Source organism: Lacerta agilis, chromosome 17, assembly GCF_009819535.1.
Source record: "Lacerta agilis isolate rLacAgi1 chromosome 17, rLacAgi1.pri, whole genome shotgun sequence".
In the NCBI taxonomy this organism is placed as follows: Eukaryota; Metazoa; Chordata; class Lepidosauria; order Squamata; family Lacertidae; genus Lacerta; species Lacerta agilis.
In genome coordinates, this window is record NC_046328.1 from 36706584 (window position 1) to 36728998 (window position 22415).

Here is a 22415-nt window from a genome sequence, read left to right on the forward strand (position 1 = left end):
TTCTTAATTTGGAGTAAAAGGTAAAGGGATCCCTGACCATTAGGTCCAGTTGTGGATGACTCTGGGGTTGTGGCGCTCATCTCGCTTTACTGGCCGAGGGAGCCGGCGTACAGCTTCCGGGTCATGTGGCCAGCATGACAAAGCCGCTTCTGGCAAACCAGAGCAGCGCATGGAAACGCCGTTTACCTTCCCACTGGAGCGGTACCTATTTATCTACTTGCACTTTGTGCTTTCGAACTGCTAGTTTGGCAGGAGCAGGGACCGAACAATGGGAGCTCACCCCGTCACGGGATTCAAACCGCCGACCTTCTGATGAGCAAGCCCTAGGCTCTGTGGTTTAACCCACAGCGCTACCCAGTCCAATACATGGGGGCGTCTTTTACACGGAAAAATATGGTAATTCAAATTTATTTTACAGAAAGACTCATTTATGGACCTAATGGGTATCTCAAGCCATTTGCACATGCATAATGTAGGCACCCTATATATAGAAAGGTGCAAAGCAGTGATATTTTAGGGAGCAGGCGAGCAGGCGGGTCCCATGACTGACATCATAGGAGCCTACACAACACAAAACACTGTTGCTGTACGTAGGTTTTATTTTATTTGTTTTTTATCTTATATTTTGGAAATGTACATCAAGTTGTTTTTTTCTTTAATTTTTTTGGGGGGGCCCCAAGAGAGTGGGGCCCTAAGCTATAGCTTGTTTAGCTTATACGTAAATCCGGCACTGCATGAAGTTCCATGCTGCCCTCGAGGTCTCCCCTTGTGCCTTCTGGTCACTAAAGGGTGTGCTTTTGCCCCGCAACAAGACCATAGAGCTGAAAAAAGGAAGTGGTAAGAGCAGCCCTCTTGGCCACTTCCTCTTCCAGCTCCGTGTGCTTCTCATGGGTTCTGAAATGCACAGATTCCGTGGAAATGCAAAGAGTTTGTGCCAGGGTGGATTTGATATAAATCGATTTAAACCACAATTTAAAACACCGTAGTCAGTAACACTTGATTTAAATCATTTTCTTACAGAAATGATCATCCTTGCTGGTATAATCTTAATATTTACAACCAGACGGAGGTTTCATTTTTGGAATAATACATTTTCAGAGTAGTTTCTACAGTTAAATAAAAAAAAAACCCACTGATTTGGTTATAGTATCAGAAATACATAGATAATTGTGAAATTATTGTGAGGTTTAATTTATTGGAAGGAGAAAAGTAATCATTTCCTTAATAACAATTTAAACAATTTATTTAACTAAAACAATAAAATTATAGCATATGTATCCATGCTTATTAACTGATGTGGTTAAACAATTAAAAAAAACAGACTTGAGTTTTAGCACACATGAAAAACTTAAAACAAATCCTTATTTCCTGATGAATAGCCTTTGGACTATCATGTAATTTAAATAGAAAACTATCCTCCAGAAGCATTTTATTTTAAAAATCCAATTTAAATTTTTAAAAAGTCTGATTTTTAAATATATTTTTTAATAAAATCATTGATTTTTTATCCATCCTGATTTGTGCTCTCTTCATTTCCTTGTCTTGCATTGGGGGACAGAACTATTCTGAGCGAGTGGGAAGGGAATTGGCTCAGAAATCCAAATAATGCACCTTTTTAAAAAGGCTGGCTCCGCTTGCATTAAGGTGCCCATCGCAAAAATGACCTGCTTTTGTTTTTCTGGCAACTTAGCGCCAAATCGGTTGGGGAGAAACAGCCTGCTTTTTTGTACTAAGTCGGTCAGCAAAACTATCTGTGCCTTTAATCTTCCTTTCCCTAACAATAGACAATCCTGCCCTAGTTTCTGAAGTAGGGGAATGTCTGATAAAACGGATTCTCTTTTTTCTTCCCTCTCCCCTCCTCTCCCTGCTTTCCTTTCATGCCTGGGTCATTTTGTGGAATGTTCCACTGCGTGCAGGAACCTTTTCCTATCTAGACAGGCTGGATGCGGGTATCAAATTCGGCAGCGTGGGCAAAAAATAAAAAAAGTTTTATCGCCCTTGGCTTGGCGATTTGGCTCTCAGAAGCCCTGGGGACTCAGGTCTGTTTAAACATTATAAATGAAATAACAGATTACAGTCAAAGATACCCCTCTCTCCAGAGGGCAAATGGGGACAGATAATTTGTGAAGAGCTTAGTTCTAGGAAACAAGTGGTCCTTCTTAGTAAACAGTGGCATTGTTTAAACAGGGACACTGTGTTAAATTGTATGTTAGCCCGGCTTTGTCTGCCGTTAGGATTTTGTTTTGCTGGAATGAAAATAATTATTATTATTCCGCCACTCTTGGCCTGAGACTCTCTCTCTCTTGCCATGGCTTCCTGCATTTGAAAAAATGCATTTTAGTGTCGGTGGGTCTTCTCCCCCCCCCAAAAAATATTAAAACGTGCTAAGCTAGACTCTTGTCAGAAGCCAGAGATTTTCTTAAAACATAAAACGAAAAGCAGCGTATTATTTGTAGCATCGGGGTGGATACGCTTGAGACACGCTCCTTTGTCCGTGCATAGCTCACCGCTGAAATCCTGTAAGTTTGCATACCCCAAATGTTGTGGGTTTGATTTTTTTAAAAATAAATAAATTCACCCTTGTCACACTTTTATAACACACCCCATCCAGACAGGCATGATAACGCGGTAACAATTTAAGCTAACATCAGAAGAGCGCGGCCGCTGGATTAGGCCGCAGGGACGGGCCGTTTTAAAAATGATGAGAGCAGCCCGGTACCTGAAGCAGGTGAGATGCCCCCAAGGACCTGGGAATCAAGGTATAGCTGCCTCTGGGCCTGGAGGTTCCATAGGAACATAGTCTCCACCAGCAAGTTCAGAGGCATTACTGCCTTCCAACGTGAAGGCAAGAGCACAGCCATGGCGCTGGGAGCCATCAATTTATCCGCCTCTGTCCAATCCTTTTAGTTTCCGCAGTTTAACTTTTGATTGGGGAATCATCACAGCCGATAAAGCGGAAGGATGTCTGGACCTTCTGCTATAAATCCACTGTTGATGCGCCATTATCGCGCCAGTTACAGATGGTGGAATACAACACACACACACACACAGAAAGGCATTGCCACCTGCGTATCCATTTAAATGTGAGAGATCTTTTTTTCTCAAGCCAAAGGCCTTTTTTCAGCCGATTAACAAATTCGGTGCCAAACACGTTAGTTAACAATCACACCCGCATTTCCCGAGGGGCGTAATTTTGCCGGGTTGAAAAAGCTTTTTCGATCGGCGACTTGACTAAGCCAGCTTGGGCCTTCTGGGTGCGTGGCCGTTGGCGGGAGTTGTAGTCCGAAGCGGTGAGGCTTGCTGATGGGAGTTGTAGTTTGAACTGTCCGGCGGGCACCAGTTAGGAGAAGGCTGGGAATTTCTCTGGTGGCTTTCCCGGGGGTGCGACTCGAGTGTCGCCACGTCTTCGCTGCTTCCTCTTTGCTTCCGGCCTTTGGGTTGGGCAACGTCTGAAGGAAGGTGGCGCAACTGCCTCTCGCGCTGCAGCAATTCGTAGCAGTGCGGCTGTGCGGGGGGAAAGCTCTGATCGGTCGTGCCCTGGAAATGTTCAGGGTTTTTGCAGTGGCATAAATGAGTTCTATTTCAGAAGTAGTCCAGGCAATATACAAAATGGTGGAAAAGTTGATGATACCCTTGGAACATTATGACATCGCATACTAGTGGACAAAGTAACATCAGCAAACTCTTTCGTTGCACCAGAACGTCTACCACCAACTACATCTGCAACAGAATTCCATAGTTTTCGACCATATTACCAGATAATGGAATGGTCATGCCACAAAGAGGGTTTATGACCTAATGACTGGGGTTGGATGATAAAGGAGGACAACCAGCTTCACCCTGTGATGTCAGACATGGCCCCTGCACCTGAAAGTCTTTTGAAAGTTATCCACTGTAACTGCACCACTGGTTGTTGTACATTCCGTTGCATGCAAAAAAAATAGTTTTCCATGTTCAACAGCTTGTGGTCAGTGCCAGACCATTGGTTGTGAAAATGTGTTGTTGATTGAACATTGTTCTGATATAGAAGATGATATGGATGACTGGTGTCTGCTTCGTTATTTGTAATACATAATAAAAGTTCTGGTTCAAGCGCCTTATTGTGACCTTGTTTCAATGTACCATTGCTTTCACTTTGTTGTTTTTAGCAAACATTTAAATACAGAAATTATGTAGCCTAATAACTAGATCAATGACAACTTTGTATTATTTTCCCTGACGTTTGGTAACAACAATTAAAAAACTTAGGATACACACAATTAAGTTTAGAAAACTAATTGAAATACATGTAAATATGTTATTCTACACCCAATTCTCATAAAAATGCCATTAATAACGTTTATGTTGCAATTTTGCCCAGGTTCCAGCGTTTTTTTTCTGTAGTTTGCCCGGACTAATGGGCTTGTAGCTCAGTGGGTAGGATGTTTGCTTTGCATGCAGAAGATCTCAAGTTTCAATCCTTGGCACCTGCTGTTAGCCCGTAAGTCAAAAGAAAGTTTTCAGAATCATGACCTTAACATATTGGAGAACTGGGCAGAAGCTAGCAAAATGATTTCAACAGGGGCAGATGTCAGGTTCTGCACTTGGCAGGAAGAAACAGCGCGCCAGTATAAGATGGGGGGAAACCAGGCTTACTTGCAGTACCTGTGAAAAGGATCTCGGGGTCTTGGTGGACCCACACGCTCAACGTGAGTCAACCGTGTGATGCAGCAGCGCAAAAGGCTAATGCTATTCTAGCTGCATCAACAGAAGTCCAGAGCCAGATCAAGGGAAGTTATAGTCCGGTTCTATTCTGCACACCTGGAATCCTGTGTCCAATTCTGGGCACCGCAGTTTAAGAAGGATATTGACAAGCTGGAACATGTGCAGGGCAACCAAGATGATCAAGGGTCAATCAACTATGAAATCCCCAACAAGGACAGAACATTTTTTATGTATGCCACAACAGCTGCTAGGATTCTATTAGCTAAAAACTGGAAAACTGAAGAATTACCGACAGTGGAAGATTGGCAGATGAAGATGATTGAATATATGGAACTCGCAGAACTGACCGGGAAACTCCGAGACCAGAGAGAAGAAGCGGTGCAGGAGGATTGGAAGAAATTTAAAGACTATTTGAAACGGCGTGAAAAGATTATCTGAGAATGAAATCAGAGGACATATAAGTTACAGTTATGAAATTAGTTAAAGATAGGAGATAAGAATTAGGTAATAGTATTTCTTTTTGATAAGGAATAAGATTAGAAGAGAACGATGATTATGCAACGTTATGAAATTACTAAAGAGGATTTGCAATGAACGCAGAAAGAGAGGATGTGAGGAGGTCCCCCAATAATGTTAGAAAATATTATAAGGATATGTAAATAAGTGTTTGTGTTTTTGTTGAGATTTTTAGTTTTGTTTCTTTTTGTATTTGTATTTTTGTTTTTTGTAATTTTTGTAGTGTTTTGTAGTGTTTTGTTTTTGTTGTATTATCAAAATTTAATAAATTCTTATAAAAAAAACAAGATGATCAGACCTCACCTGGAATACTGTGTCCAGTTCTGGGCACCACAGTTCAAGAAGGATACTGACAAGCTGGAAGGTGTCCAGAGGAGGGCAACCAAAATGGTCAAGGCCTGGAAACGATGCCTTATGAGGAACGGCTTAGGGAGCTGGGTATGTTTAGCCTGGAGAAGAGAGGTTAAGGGGGATATGATAGCCGTTCAAATATATCAAAGGATGTCATGTAGAGGAGGGTCATCCAGTCCAACCCCCTGCCAAGCAGGAAACACCATCAAAGCATGCCTGACAGATGGCTGTCAAGCCTCTGCTTAAAGACCTCCAAAGAAGGAGACTGGGTAAACATACCCAGCTCCCTAGCTGCCGCATTCTGGATCAGTTGTAGTTTCCAGGTCACCTTCAAAGGCAGCCCCACGTAGAGCGCATTGCAGTAGTCCAAGCGAGAGATAACCAGAGCATGTGCCACTCTGGCAAGACAGTCTGCGGGCAGGAGGGTCTCATCCTGCACCAGATAGAGCTGGTAGACAGCCGCCCTGGACACAGAACTGACCTGCGCCTCCATGGACAGCTGTGAGTCCAAAATGACTCCCAGGCTGCACACCTGGTCCTTCAGGGCACAGTTAGCCCTGTTACTCCGCTACTTAATTTGTAGCAGAGAAGCTATATCATTTTATGTTGTGAAGTGCCCCGAGATCTGTGGCTATAGGGGGGTATACAAATTTAATGAATAGTAGCAATAATAAATACATCGTTTAGGGGGTGTCCCTTGCCAGAAAGCCCAGAGAGCCCCTGCCGGTCAGTGCAGGCAATACTAAGCAAGATGGAGCAGAGGCCGGGCGTGGCATAAGGCAGCAGCTTGCATCCCTGTTCCTGTGACAAGGTATTTGGCGGACATCAGACAGGTTGGAGATGTGGCTCAGAGGCTAGGAAGCAGCGTTTACGAGAGGCATTACCTCTCTACAGAGTCGTTTGCTATATCTCGGTTGCGAAGCGTTGGCTGCCAGCCAGAGACCAGACCAGCTGTGAACTCCCCACCCAAAGAGCCTTCTGAGATTCCTCCCTGGCTCTTGGAAAGAGATCCGGTGGCAGAATTTCTCACCCGGCAACGCAAAGATGTGCAAAGTGTCATCATAGCCCTGGGCAGGAAATCGTTTGAGCCTCTCCTTGATCCTCCCTTAATGCCAAAGCAATCTTAATTCCTTCTAAATGGTGCTCGGTTGCACGTTTGTGAAAACAAGACTCGGCCGCCTGCAATTAAGCATTGCTTCCCAGTCTCTTAGTCTGGTTGTAGCTGCTGTTTTGAGCAATAAAACCACAAACGCGCAGTTGAGCCGGCGCCCCTCTCTCCAAGCCCTGCCCTCGTCTATATTCTTATGGAACTTCCAGGCGCAGAGGCAGTCTACCTTGATTCCTATGTTCTTGGGAGCGTTTGGCTGCGGGTGCTGGGCAAGATGGGCCATTGAGCTGGCCCAGCTACAGAGATTTTCTGATATTTTTGCCAGACTGCTGGTGGTCTGTCTTGAGACTGCGACTCCTGCGGTGAGTCAAACAGCTGCATTAGCATCGCCAAAAGGACCTCCCCGGTGTTTTTAATTTGAATTACAAAATTGGACGGGGGACGACGACTGTGACGCTCTTCCAAGGTTCTGCTTCCTTGGACGTCCACGAGTCCCAGTGCTGTGAGAGGGAGGAAAATCTCCTCTCTGCCCATTTTCTGTCAGATTGCCTCTTCCTGTCTGCCCTCCAAACCCAAAGGTCCCAAACGCTGCCCCTTTCTTAGATGGGAGCAATTGGGGCCAGCAGAACTTTGCCTTTCCCCAAATTGGCATCGCCACAAACCTCTCGAGTCTTTCCCTGCTTGTGGCGGCAAATCTTAACATGCCCAGGGCTTCATATTCAATGCTTTATTGTTTAGGAGCAAAGTCATGTTTGCCGATGTTCCCCTGACTCCCAGCTGTCTCTCTTTCCCCTGCCCTCTCAACGACGTTGAAAGGGACACCCAGGGTCATCTAGTCCAACCCCCTGCAGCGCAGGGATCTTTTGCCCAACGTGGGGCTCTTGAACCCACAACCCCCCAAGAATCCCCTGCTATCACTCTCGGTTTTGCCCTTGCCAAACTCGGCGAAGTTCAGCGACTGGGCCAAAATTGCGTCTTGACCCAGTTGGCGAAAAGTCTGGGTTTTACTGGACGGTCGAAGGTGGTCAAATTCTGCCTGAACTGCTCCAGAATGGTCCTACATTGGTTGGCAGTGCCATCGATCTGCCTGTGGAGAGATGGTGTGTCCATTGTAATATTTTCGCAAGTTCTCTATGTTCTCATTTTCGCAGGTTCTCTCTGTTCTATGTTCTCATTCTCTTATCTTGTCTGGCCACCTTCATCTCCTCCTCTGCAAGGGAAGGGACTTGCAACAGGCTTCTGATGTGTTGCCAACCATGGTTGAAACTCGGATATATAATCCAGTCAGCAAATGGCACCTTAATCCTGGGTTATGTTTCCATCAATGGAATGTCTTAAGTGCTGGGTCCCGTCCCCCTACCCCGTGGTGGGGCGATTATAATAATTTCTATACCACTTTACAAATAAAATAATAATAATAATAATAATAATAATAATAATAATATCCAGCTCCGCCTCTAAGCGACATTTTGCTTTCCCCATTTTTATTTGCCTCCTTAATTTCTAGAGCTGTTCCTGAGCAGAAGTACTCTAGGAAGCCAGCGTGGTGCCAAAGTTAGAGCGTCAGAAAAACCCTCGGAGGTCCGGGTTCGAATCCCCACATTGCCATGAATTCGCTGGGTGACCTTAGAGTCAGTCTCAGCCTCTTTACCAACAACAAACAACAACAACAACAATTTAAAACAAAATAAAAAATAAAAAAATCCTTCCAGTAGCACCTTAGAGACCAACTAAGTTTGTTCTTGGTATGAGCTTTCATGTATCTGAAGAAGTGTGCATGCACACAAAGCTCATACCAAGAACAAACTTAGTTGGTCTCTAAGGTGCTACTGGAAGGATTTATTTTATTTTTTATTTTGTTTTGACTATGGCAGACCAACACGGCTACCTACCTGTAACTGGAACAACAATTTAATTACTTAGATTGCGGCCTCGCAGCCACTCTGGGCAGCTCCCAACAGAATATTAAAAATACGATAAGCATCAACATTAAAAACTTCCCTAAACAGGGCTGCCTTCAGATGTCTTCTAAAAGTCAGATAATTGTTTATTTCCTTGACACCTGATGGGAGGGCGTTCCACAGGGCGGGTGCCACCACCAAGAAGGCCCTCTGCCTGGTTCCCTGTAACTTGGCTTCTCGCAGAGAAGGAAACGCCAGAAGGCCCTCGGCGCTGGACCTCAGTGTCCGGGCAGAACGATGGGGGTGGAGACGCTCCTTCAGGTATACAGGACCGATGCCGTTTAGGGCTTTAAAGTCAGCACCAACACTTTGAATTGTGCTCGGAAATACTGGGAGCCAATGTGGTTTTCAGACCAGTGTTATGTGGTCTCAGCGGCCGCTCCCAGTCACCTGTCTAGCTGCCGGATTCTGGATAGTTGTAGTTTCCGGGTCACCTTCAAAGGTAGCCCCACATAGAGCGCATGCAGTAGTCCAAGCAGGAGATAACCAGAGCATGCCACTCTGGCGAGACTGTCTTCAGGCAGGGAGGGTCATCCTCCTGCGTACAGATGGAGATGGTAGACAGCCGCCCTGGACACAGAATTGACCTGCGCCTCCATGGATAGCTGTGAGTCCAAAATGACTCCCAGGCTGCGCACCTGGTCCTTCAGGGGCACAGTTACCCTGTTACTCCGCTACTTAATTTGTAGCAGAGAAGCTGTATCATTTTATGTTGTGAACTGCCCCGAGATCTGTGGCTATAGGGGGGTATACAAATTTAATGAATAGTAGCAATAATAAATACATCGTTTAGGGGATGTCCCTTGCCAGAAAGCCCAGAGAGCCCCTGCCGGTCAGTGCAGCAATACTAAGCTAGATGGAGCAGAGGTCGGGCGTGGCAAAGGCAGCAGCTTGCATCCCTGTTCCTGTGACAAGGTATTTGGCCGGACATCAGACAGGTTGGAGTGTGGCTCAGAGGCTAGGTAGCAGCGTTTACGAGAGGCATTACCTCTCTACAGAGTCGTTTGCTATATCTCAGTTGCGAAGTGTTGGCTGCCAGCCAGAGACCAGACCAGCATCGCCAAAAGGACCTCCCCGTGTTTTTAATTTGAATTACAAAATTGGGGGGACGACGACTATGACGTGATCTTTTCAACGTTTAGGGCCTCCACACCTCTGCTTTTCAACTTGTGTGTTGGGGTTCCACTTTCTGGGCCCGAGGCCTAATGCAAAGTGGAGTGCTACCACTATGCAAATATATGTTTAAATGTTTAGAAAAATTGGTCCCCCACATGCATATTTGGCTTAAAGGTGGGTGTTGGGTCTGAAACGTCGGAAGAATGCTGCTCCAAAGGCCTTAATCCACCCCTGCGAGAATAAGGGACTCCCAAGGGTAATCTAGACCAACCCCCGCAAAGCAGGAATCGTGGCTAAAGAATCCTCGAAAAATGGCCACCCAGCCTCTGCTTAAAAACCTAAAATAGAGTCCACCAGCTTTCAAGGGAGCCTGTTCCACTGTTGGCCGGTTATTACCAACAGAAAGTTCCTCCTGATGTTTAGTCGGAATCTCCTTCTTTGTAACCTGAAGCCATGGGTTCGAGTCCTACCCTCCAGAGCAGGAGAAAACTAGCTCGCTCCATCTTCTGTGTGACAGCCCTGGAGATATTTGAAGGTGACTGGAGGTTTTTAAACAGAGGTTGGATGGATCTGTCATGGTTGCTTTAGTTGAGATCTCTGTATTTCGGGGTGGGTGTGTGTGGACTAGATGTCTCTCAGGTCCCTTCCAAGTCCATGATTCAAAACCTCTGCCTCATCTCAGTCTCCTCTTTTCCAGGCCAGGCTACCCAACTCGCTCAACTGTTCCTCATAAGGCTTGTTTTCCTGTAACCTTCCCTTGTTCTGTTGACCATCCTTAACCCTTAAAGCCCAACTTCATGGATTTCTCTAGCACCCTGTCTTCAGATCAGTCAACTAGGCTTGGCTCTTGCCCGTCTGTTAGACATGCGCACAGGTCGGCCATTCCTGGCAGGGCTCCCGTGTTAAGAGAGCGCCTGCAAGTGGCTAGTCCTCAAGAGAGGAGACCCTAAGTATTACGGTAAATAGTGAGTGGACATAGCAGACGACACAGTGATTCTCCAAGCAGCTCTGTTTATTCTCAGGCTGGAACAGGACTGAGCTGAAGGGCTCAGCAGCCTGCTTATATAGAACTCAGCTACAAGCAACAGTAACAACTTTCTGTTGAATGTCACTTTCAATCCCTCATTTGCATGTGCGGACCTGAGTGAAAACTGCAGCAGAATGAACTATATACACACCCCTAGTGGCCTAGGGTGAGAACTTCAATACATAACACCAGGGTGTATTTGATTTAAATCACTAGTCAGTAAGGCTTGATTTAAATCACAGTTTTCTACATAAAGACTAATTCTTGCTGGTATAACTTTAATATGCAAGTAGATGAAGATTTTTAGAATAACAACTTTTCATATTAGTTTTTTTTATCCCCAGTTTAATAGGTTAATCATTCATACATTATTTGTACAACTTTTCTGTTGTACTTAGGAAGGAGAAAAATAATCATTACCTTAATAATAACAATTTAAATAGATTTATTAGATCCATTCCACTCCAAACAATCAGAAAAATATTGTTTCTATTCTGCTCACTGAACTTCTTGAAACTTAACACTGAAGGGGTTGATTCTGTATTCATAGGTTTGTAGAACAATAGGATTAATGTCTTTTTCTCAACTCTGTTCATGTTATAACATTTTTGCTGTGATGTGATCTCTGCTGAGTCAAATTTAGTTTTGAGAACTGCAAAAGTAAACCAAGCATCTGTGATAATATCTTGTAGGCAGAGAAACTGCCCAATAATCATACCAAAACCTCTGGAAGAGCATAAATGACATTGTGAATGGATTAATGGAATTTATTTACCAAAAAATTAAACATATACAGCCTTATTCTACATAATTAAAAAACTAATCTTTATTTCATGATTGAATAACCTTTGGATGGTAATATATTTCCCCAAAAAGCATTTATTTAAAAAAATCCGATTTAAATTTAAAAAATAATCTGATTTTTTAATTTTTTTTTAAAAAAAATCATTGATTTTATCCACCCTGCATAACACTAAGCTCCACCTTTGCCCTGGGCCCACCCACCGTGGCTGCAGCCTGGCTGGTAATACGCCTTGTGTGGGTGTCGTAAGGACACACAATGCCTGTAAATGTGTTAATAAATGCCCAGTGTTAATAAATGGCCATTCTGCTTAAGTGTGCATCGCGTCGCAGCCCGATAAGGAGCAGAGTCCACTGACAGGGACCTTTGCCTCTCATGTGGGAAGAGAGATTGGGCAAACCCCCACCTGTCCTCTCGCAATCTCTGCCTCCCTCACGCACCTACACACAGGCCCGGTGGATCGGCAGTTGACTCCGGTTTATATCCTCTGCTTGGAATGGCCTGCTTTAAATATATATTTACAAAGAGCCATTTTAGCTGGAGTGGGTCAGTTGCCCACTTGCTCGAGGCTCCTGTTCTCGCCGTGGCCAGATGCCCCAAAGAACCTAGGAACCAAGGTAGACTGCTTCTGGGCCTGGAGGTTCCATCAGAACGTGAGAAGAGCTCAGCTGGATCAGGCCGGGATCCTGTTTTCCTTCCTGCCGTCGATAGCCATTCATTTGCCCATCTTTTAAATCCATCTAGGTTTGGTGGCCATGCCTGCCTTCCAGTGGGAGGGAATTCCGCAGTTTAGCTCTGTTGTTGTTGTTCAGTCGTGTCCGACTCTTCGTGACCCCATGGACCAGAGCACGCCAGGCAGGCCTATCCTTCACTGCCTCTCGCAGTTTGGCCAAACTCATGCCAGTCACTTCGAGAACACTGTCCCACCATCTCGTCCTCTGTCGTCCCCTTCTCCTTGTGCCCTCCCTCTTTCCCAACATCAGGGTCTTTTCCAGGGAGTCTTCTCTTCTCATGAGGTGGCCAAAGTACTGGAGCCTCAACTTCAGGATCTGTCCTTCCAGTGAGCACTCAGGGCTGATTTCTTTGAGAATGGATAGATTTGATCTTCTTGCAGTCCATGGGACTCTCAAGAGTCTCCTCCAGCACCAGAAGTCAAAAGCATCAATTCTTAGCTCTGTTGATTCCTTCCTTTTATCTGTCCCAAACCTTCCAACGTTCTGCTTCCTTGGGAGAGGGAGGAAAATCTCCTCTCTGCCCATTTCCTGTCAGATTGCCTCTTCCTCGTCTGCCCTCCAAACCCAAAGGTCCCAAACGCTGCCCCCTTTCTTCAGACGGGAGCAAATGGGGCCAGCAGAACTTTGCCTTTCCCCAAATTGGCATCGCCGCAAACCCCTCGAGTCCTGGCCTGACTTGTGGCGGCAAATCTTAACACGCCCAGGGCTTCATATTCAATGCTTTATTGATTAGGAGCAAAGTCATGTTTTGCCGATGTTCCCCTGACTTCCAGCTGTCTCTCCTTCCCCTGCCCTCTCAACGACGCATTTCAATGTCAGAGAACCGCAGAGTTGGAAGGGACACCCCAGGGTCATCTAGTCCAACCCCCTGCAGCGCGGGGATCTTTTGCCCAGCGTGGGGCTCTTGAACCCACAACCCCCTAAGAATATCCTGCTACCATTCTCGGTTTTGCCCTTGCCAAACTCTGCGAAGTTCAGCGACTGGGGACAAAATTGCGTCTTGACCCGGTTTGACGAAAAAGTCTGGGTTTTATTGGACGGTCCGAACGTGGTCAAATTCTGCCTGAACTGCTCCAGAATGGTCCTACGTGGACTGGCAGTGCCATTCGATCTGTCTGCGGAGAGATGGTGTGTCCCTCTCCATCGTAATCTTGGCACCGGGCTTTTCGCCAAGTTCTCTCTTTTCTGTGTTCTCATTCCCTTATCTTGTCTGGCCTCATCTTCATCTCCTCCTCTGCAAGGGAAGGGACTTGCAACAGGCTACTGATATGTTGCCAACCATGGTTGAAACTCAGATATATAATCCAGTCAGCAAATGGCACCTTAATCCCCAGGTTATGTTTGCATCAATGGAATGTCTTAAGCGCTGGGTCCGTGTTATGATGATAAGTTCTATACCACCTTTACCAAAATAAAAAAAAATATTCCATCTCCGTCTCTAAGCGACACATTTTGCTTTCCCCATTTTTATTTGCCTCCTTAATTGTAATGCTGTTCCTGAGCAGAAGTACTCTAGGAATCCAGCATAGTTGCCGAAGTTAGAGCGTCAGACCAAAACCCTCGGAGGTCCGGGTTCGAATTCCCCACATTGCCATGAAGTTCGCTGGGTGACCTTAGAGTCAGTCTCAGCCTCTTTACCAACAACAACAACAATTTAATTACTTAATACTAGCTGCTGGATTCTGGATTAGTTGCAGTTTCCAGGTCACCTTCAAAGGTAGCCCCACGTGGAACGCATTGCAGAAGTCCAAGTGAGGGATAACCAGAGCATGTGCCACTCTGGCGAGACCTACCTCACAGGTCCATGTAGGGATTAACTGAGGGAGCAGGGCTGAACCATGTACTCCTTGGAGAAACAGGTGGGACGTGAACGCAATAATAAGATGTTCTGCTTACCTGCTGAGGAAGGCTGGAGGAGCCAGCCGAGTGGAGATGCCACTCGCCAACTTGGCACCCAGAGATCTCCAAGCTGCAAAAACGTGCCTGGCTAATTTCCAACACCGGCTGCCGAGAGTGTTTTATTTATTCTAATGAGATTGGCAGAGGGAAATCAAAGCCACCCCTTCTCTTTTCCTGGGGTCCTGCTTGTGGGCTCCTGCCACTCCCAGGGTGCCGGGCTGGGTGCCCCTCCCCCTTAGCTCTTCCTACAGAACTGCTTGCCTTTCATTTGTTTTGGTTTTTCTAAACCATATTATTAATTTTTTTCACTAAAAACAGCCAATTAACATATCCATCAAACCATAGCGATTCCAATTTAAACAATAAACTAAATAAAAAACAGCCAAATTACAATCTAATTATTAATTATGATTTTTTTCTGGGCTCCCCATACTTTGGACCTTGAAGTATGTATCTCCAACATCATCTTCCTGCTTTGTTCCTGTTTTCTCATATTTTCCACATTCCAACTTTAATATTTTGTTGCGCTTATCCAGAGTTCCGGTCCACTCCGGCCTCCTAAGTGCAGGGTGTGTGTATGTGTGGCTTGGTTTCTTCGAGACGCATGGCACTCTGCATATGCTTAGAGGCGCTATGGTTATTCCTGAAGGCGCAAGTTACTTGGGGGCATGCAAGGCAGAAGTAGGAGAAACCCTTTTTCAACCGGGGGTGGGGGCAGATTCCTTGCGGACGACGTTTCCGCGGGGGCCGCGTGTGGTGGTGGGCAGGGCCAAAGGCAATAGCCCCCTGGAAATTCAGAGGTTTCTATATACTTCCTTGCGTCACGGTTCTGAGGATACATTCCGGCTAATCAGAAGCACTTGAAAGGCAGCCCAGAGAGGGAGGTACCTGGGGGCCAGGTAGTGAGGACTGGGGGCCACATTGAACCCTGCACACCCCTTGAGGACTTTAACTGGGAAGCCTGTATCCTTCAGGCAATCGTAAGTCCCCTTGCTTGCTCGGATAGAGGTGTGTGTGCCCAGAACCCCCGTTTGGTATCCAGCTAAGTTCTACTTTGAGTAGACCCGTTGAAATCAATCGACCAAAGTTAGTTGTGTTGAGTATTTCGCTGCTTCCGGTGAGTCTACTCTCCGCAACCCTCTGAAGTGCATGGCTGGGACGTTGTCCCCTGGACAAAGGGAACACCTGCGTGTCTGGCTCCGCCCACTTTTGCCCCTGGCTCCGCCCACTTTTGCCCCTGGCTCCGCCCCACTGCCGGCCCCTTGTAGGGGTCCCAGCAAGTCATGTGGCCCTCGAGCTGCGGGGGAAATGGTGTCGTTAGATACACATCCCTCTAAATCAGGACCCCCAACCTTCGGCCCTCCAGATGTTTTGAGACTACAATTCCCATCATCCCTGACCACTGGTCCTGTTAGCTAGGATCATGGGAGTTGTAGGCCAAAACATCTGGAGGGCCGCAGGTTGGGGATGCCTGCCTCTAAATAAAAGTCTATAGAAGGGGAAACTATATTGACTTTGGTTTCTTTGGCACCATGCATTCAAAGCTCTGCGATAACACTTTGAACAGGCACGGCTTCCCCTCCCCAGGAATTCTGGGAGTTGTAGTTTGTCAAGGATGCTGAGAGCTGTCAGGAGAGAGGAGACCCCCCCCCCATTCCCTCTCGCAGAACTACAAATCCCAAAACTCCCTGTGAAGAGAGATTGATTGTTAAACCGCTCTGGGAATTGTAGCTTTAGCAGAGAAGCGCTAGGGGTCCCCTCCTAACAACACTCGGCGCCCTTAGCCAAACTTCAGTTCCCAGGATTCTTGCAGGAATCATAGAATCCTAGAGTTGGAAGAGACCACAAGGGCCATCCAGTCCAACCCCCTGCCAAGCAGGAAACCCCATCAAGCATTCCTGACAGATGGCTGTCAAGCCTCCGCTTAAAGACCTCCAAAGAAGGAGACTCCACCACACTCCTTGGCAGCAAATTCCACTGTCGGACAGCTCTTACGGTCAGGAAGTTCTTCCTCATGTTTAGGTGGAATCTTCTTTCTTGTACAGTAGTTTGAATCCATTGCCCCGTGTCCGCTTCTCTGGAGCAGCAGAAAACAACCTTTCTCCCTCCTCTATATGACATCCCTTTATAATATTTGAACAAGGCTATCAGATCACCCCTTAACCTTCTCTTCTCCAGGCGAAACATACCCAGCTCCCTAAGCCGTTCCTCATAAGGCATTGTTTCCAGGCCTGGACCATTTTGGTTGCCCTCCTCTGGACACGTTCCAGCTTGTTCAGTATCCTCCTTGAACTGTGGTGCCCAGAACTGGACACAGTACTCCAGGTGAGGTCTGACCAGAGTGGAATATAGGGGAGCCACGGGCATTTAAAGTGGTACCGTAGGGCTTTAAATACATGGTGTGAACATGGCTCTGAGCCCTCTGCCCGTCGTCTCTTCCAGTCGGAAGCTGCCTTCCTCAATCACGCCGTTTCTGTTTTCTTCATTTCCGCAGGATGTTCCAGACATTATGCAACTACTTCTGGTGGGACCGGCTCTGGTTGCCGTCCAACCTCACCTGGGCAGACATCGAAGTCAGCGATGGCCGCGTGGCCCCACAGTCCAGAGACTTGTATATCACCATCCCTCTAGCATTTCTCTTCCTCATCATCAGGCACCTCTTTGAAATGTGAGTACCCTCGGTCCCAGAGGAGGAGGCTGGTCCATTTGGGGCGAACCCGGGGTGGGGTGGGAGACAGGGGAGCAAGGTCCCTGTGAAGTAACTAGGCTGAGAGGTGGGGACTGGCCCCACGGGGTCAACAACCAGCAAATTTCTGATTGGCTGAACAAAAAGAAAAGAGGCACTTGTGGAACCTCCAGGTCCAGGGGCAGTCTATCTGTATTCCTCGGTTCTTAGGGGCATTTGCCCACCGCGAGGACAGAACGCCGGACCCGATGCACCTTTTCTGGCCTGATCCTGCAGCCAGGCCGCTATGGAAAGCCGCAAACCTTGCAAACTCCTGACCGCTCGCCCTGGGAAGGAGGGAGGCGCGCTTCGGGTCGGCCTCTCCCCGTGGGCGCTGCGGATTCCTCAAGAGTTTGGGGGCAAAGGCGAGACGCTTTTTCTCCCTGTGCCCAGATCCCGCGCCAAGTCCTAAGGAAACAATTGGAGAAAAGCGGGGGGGGAGGGGGGAGAGGGAGAGGGCAGCAAGGCTACGGCATCGGCCTCGACCCAGCCACGGGCCCTTGGCATAATTGTGGCATTGTGTCACCTGCCAGCGGTTGTCTGCGGAGGGGGCGGCGTTCCCGATGAAGTCAGCAGCGCCCGCGGACTGGCCTGAGACGGCCAGGCCGGAGAATTAAAAAGCAATTATTTATCACGGTTGACAATACCCGCCCCCCCCCCTTCTCCACAGAAGATGGGAGACAATCGGAGCATTGTTTGAGTGGCTGGCCTCTGTGTGTATGTTTTTTTTACGGTGTGGCAATGTTGGAGAAAGCATGAGAAGAGTTGCCCGCTAGCTCTAGGATACGCTCAACGGGGGGGGGGGGTTGGGGGGCAGGCTGATGGGGGGGGGTATTGGGGGCTGTGTGCCCCCTTGCAACAAATCCCTGCAGCACTGCAGCTCTCCAGATGCCCTTTTTACGACCGCCTTACTTGATTCCTCTCGTAAAGTTGACGCTTGATTGTAAAGCGGGGAAGCAGGGAATGAAACCCAGAGATTTATCTGGGGTGGAGGAGGGAGACTGTTGGAAATCTTCACGTAATAATCTATAAGCCAGGGGTCAGCAGAGTTTTTCAGCAGGGGTCCGGTCCACTGCCCCTCAGACCATGTGGTGGGCCGGACTATATTTTGAAAAAAAAAATGTGAACGGATTCCTATGCCCCACAAATAACCCAGAGTTGCATTTTAAATAAAAGGACACATTCTGCTCATGTAAAAACACCAGGAAGGCCCCACAAATAACCCAGAGATGCATTTTAAATAAAAGGGACACATTCTACTCATGTAAAAACACGCTGATTCCCGGACCATCCGCTGGCCGCATTTAGAAGGTGATTGGGCCGCATCCGGATTAAAATGCCTGCAGGCGTTCCGCACGTCTGGATAAGGCCGCCTGCACAAAGATGTTCAGGCGCCGAAAAGAATTCAGCGAAAGAGCCTGCCTGACATCAATAGGCAGGGAGTTCCAAAGTGTAATGGGATTTCCTACAAATGCAGAGGTGGGAATTGTAACAGTTCTCCAGATTGGAGTGGCCAGGTGGGTTTACGTGGGGTAAAGAGGTTGCATGGCCATCCGTCCTGGATGTTTTAGCGGAGATTCCTGCATTGCAGGGGGGGTTGGACTAGATGACCCCGAGGGGTCCCTTCCAACTCTACCATTCTATGAATTGACGCAAGGCCCAGCATTTACTGGGATCCCCGATTCCCTGCTTCGCATGCAGACGGTCCCAGGTTCGATTTCCGGCATCTCTAGGTGGGGCTGTGAATACCACCCCTCCCTGCCAGAAACCCCAAAGAGACACTGCCAGTCAGTGTAGGAAATACTGAGCTAGATGGACCAAGGGTCTGGCTCAGTATGAAGCTGCCTCCTGCGCCTGCATTTAATTCAGCCCTTTATGCAGAATGAGGACTAGGCTGGCAATCCCCCATGATTGGGCTGGAAAAAGACTCCATGCCCGAAGCCGGGCAGCTAGTTAAATGTTAAATCAGTCCTGTGTTCAGGACCATGAGGACTGGAATCCTAGCACTGTTTTAAAAGAGGATTCGTAGCTCAGGGGTGGAGCCTCTGCTTCGGAGACAGAAAAGTTCAGGCTCGATCCCCTTGTCCCAACTGCTGGAGAGCTGCTGCCAGCCAGTGTAGGCAGTCCGGAGCTGGATGCACTCCAGTGGTCGGACTCTGAATGAAGGCAGCTTCCTCCATTGCTCGTGCCGCATCTGATGGTTTCGGAGCTCAGACCTTCCTCAAAGGAAACCCTGATTTGCTGATTTAACGGCCATTTCTGTTCTGGCACCGGAAACTGCTGCAGAATCCTAATTTTGTGTGTGTTTTCTTTCGTTCCCCTCTCTTCCCTTTCCCTTTCCGCTGCTCTTTTCACCTACCCCACCCTCCAGATATGTGGCAACTCCGCTAGCGGGTCTTTTGAACGTCAAGGAGAAAGTGCGGTTAAAAGCGACTCCGAATCCCGTCCTAGAGAAATTTTATACGGCGTCCTGTAAACACCCCAAACAGGTAATTTTTGCCAGGGAAGCCATGTTTGAGAGAGGAAGGATGTTCTTTGTATCATACATTTAAATACTATGATTCTGCTTTAAACGGCCATGGCTTCCTCTCAAAGAATCCTGGAAACTTTAGTTTGTGAAGAGTTGTTAGAAGATCAGTATACCATTTGTTGTTGTCGTTCAGTCGTGTCCGACTCTTCGTGACCCCATGGACCAGAGCACGCCAGGCACGCCTATCTTTCACTGCCTCTCGCAGTTTGGCCAAGCTCATGTTAGTAGCTTCGCGAACACTGTCCAACCATCTCATCCTCTGTCGTCCCCTTCTCCTTGTGCCCTCCATCTTTCCCAACATCAGGGTCTTTCCCAAGGAGTCTTCTCTTCTCATGAGGTGGCCAAAGTACTGGAGACTCAACTTCAGGATCTGTCCTTCTAGTGAGCACTCGGGGCCGATTTCCTTGAGAATGGATAAGTCTGATCTTCTTGCAGTCCATGGGACTCTCAAGAGTCTCCTCCAGCACCATAATTCAAAAGCATCAATTCTACAATTCCCATAGTGGTTAATGATCCATCTCAAATAATAATAATTTACACCCTTCCTTTTACATTGATGGGACTCAAGGCATTTTACAGATAAGAACCACTAAAAACATAGAGAATTCTGGGAATTTTAGCTCTGTAAAGGGAACAAAGGGACGCAGGTGGCGCTGTGGGTTAAACCACAGAGCCTAGGGCTTGCCGATCAGAAGGTCGGCGGTTCGAATCCCCGCAATGACGGGGTGAGCTCCCGTTGCTCGGTCCCAGCTCCTGCCAACCTAGCAGTTTGAAAGCACGTCAAAGTGCAAGTAGATAAATAGGTACCACTCCGGCAGGAAGGTGAACGGCGTTTCCGTGCGCTGCTCTGGTTCGCCAGAAGCGGCTTAGTCATGCTGGCCACATGACCCGGAAGCTGTACGCCGGCTCCCTCTGCCAATAAAGTGAGATGAGCGCCGCAACCCCAGAGTCATCCGCGACTGGACCTAATGGTCAGGGGTCCCTTTACCTTTTCCTTTAAGGGGAACAAAGGTTTCCTTCTCACAATTCCCAGCACCCAAGACAAACTGCAACTCCCAGGATTCCTGGGGGTATTGTAGTACTTTAAATGGACGCTATGACAGTGGTAGCGGTCAGGATTTTTCGCAATACGTGAGAGGAGGTTTTCACAGAGGAGACTCTACTCGAAGACATGGAAAATGTTTCTCTCAGCTCCCTCATTTAGAGCATTCGCACCCAACGCTCTTCAGCCAGAAAGGCTCCCATCGTCCAGTCAATTAAAACAAAACAGTCCCTGCCCACAAGCTTACAGTCATATAAAAGAAAAAAGACATGGCACACGAGGAAGAAGGGGTAGGGAGGGCAGAGGAAAAACACGCTCAGGCGCCACTTTTTTAATAGTAACTCTTGCAGTGACCAGCTGGCACAGAAAAAGTCCTGGGTCAGGAGGCACCTAATGGAGCTGGTCTTCTGCCAGAGCTGATGTTCCCGAGCCTCTGGCTTACCATTTCTCCCACACAGGGATCCGGACGGTGCCTAGCATGTGCCTCTTGAAAAATTAATTGGCTTGTTGCTGGCACCACGCGGCCCATGCCAGTACGTGTTGTGGACATACGCTCTGAACTCCCAAGTTGGTGCATCGGAGTAATTAAGCCTATAAACGAGAGCGAAAAGCTTGCAATCTCCTGCATGGCTTTGCCAGCTGGCAGCCCCCGAGCCAAATCTGTGCCTTCTTGCATCACTGTCTGGATGGAGGTGGGGACAGGCCGTAGCTCATTGGTAGAGCGCAGAAAGTCCCAGGTCCCAATGGCATCTCCAGGCAGGGCCGTGAGAAACCTGTGTTTTCAGAAGCAGGAGGACGGGATTCTTTCCCCCTGTTGAATGGAAGATGGTTTTCCCAGGGTGAGCTTCTTTTTTTGCACTTGGGGTGTGCTCACCCCTGCCTAATTTCCCTAAATTCATCGTCCCAGTGGCATAAATTTGGCTGCAGAAGATCTCGGGTTCAATCCCTGGCATTTTTGGCTCGGAAATGTCCCCTTCTTGAGATTCCCAGAGCTCCGGGACACAATGACCCAAAGCCAACCGTATGAAATATAAAAAACGGCATCAAAATTTGGGGGGAATCGAAGGGCTGCAAAACTCCAGCATGAAAGCAGCTTGGAAACTGCATTGGGTCAGCTGAGTTCTTAAGCAGAAAAAACTTCTGGGCCAACCAGCACATCTTCAAATCAATAAGTCTTTGCCAGGCTGATGTTGCAACTAGAGAGGTCATCTCTCAAAGCAGGACCCCCAGGTGGAAACTTTCATCAAAACCAATGGCTTTTTTCTGGAAAGAACACATGAGATCCACGCACTTAGAAACCTAGTGTGTCAAGGTAGAAATGGCAAAGCAAATGTTGCTGCTGCCTGCATTTCAATGGCTTTCTTCCCTGAGCTCTCTCTCCTCCCTCTGAATGCCCCCTTCCTTTTTCCTTTTTCTGCCCCCGCAGGCAGACATCGAGGGCCTCTCAAAGAAAAGCGGCTGCAACCCCCGGCAGGTTGAGCGCTGGTTCCGCCGGCGGCGCAATCAGGACCGGCCCAGCTTGCTCAAGAAATTTCGGGAGTCCAGGTAGGCCTGCAGCACCGCGGTGTAGCTTGGGTGAATAGCAGGCTTGCCCTGCCCCCGTCTGCAAAAGCGTCGCTGGATTAGGGGTCGGCAGCTGGCTGCCTCAGGCCAACCTTCCTCAATGCTCTGTGCACGCCAAAACACTCCAGATCCACTGGAAGTCCAGTTCCCAACACCCCTGGACCGTGGGCATGCTGTGCGATGGCAGCTGGGTGCCCATCAACACCCAGAGGGCGACAAATTCAGGCATATTGTCACAGCCGGACGAGTCCAAAAGATTTAGTAGCCGGAGTCTTCCTTACAACCCATCCAGGGGGCGGCTCCGCCTGCCATTGGCTCTCTGGCTCCCCCTACTGTC

General features: G+C 47.8%; 1 protein-coding gene across 3 annotated transcripts in view; it reads left to right on the forward strand.

Annotated features, from left to right (window-relative positions):
• CERS2 (ceramide synthase 2) overlaps positions 1 to 22415 on the forward strand; it is a 45879-nt gene that overhangs the window by 14386 nt on the left and 9078 nt on the right. For 2 of the 3 annotated variants that reach the window (XM_033174925.1, XM_033174926.1), the window contains exons 2-4: positions 16713 to 16886; positions 19315 to 19432; positions 21942 to 22060. In XM_033174925.1, the coding sequence (XP_033030816.1) occupies positions 16714 to 16886; positions 19315 to 19432; positions 21942 to 22060 (410 nt within the window). In that variant the 5' untranslated portion in view covers position 16713. Of the gene's footprint in view, positions 1 to 16520; positions 16544 to 16712; positions 16887 to 19314; positions 19433 to 21941; positions 22061 to 22415 lie in introns of those variants that run through there. The other variant, XM_033174927.1, reaches the window with a different exon arrangement.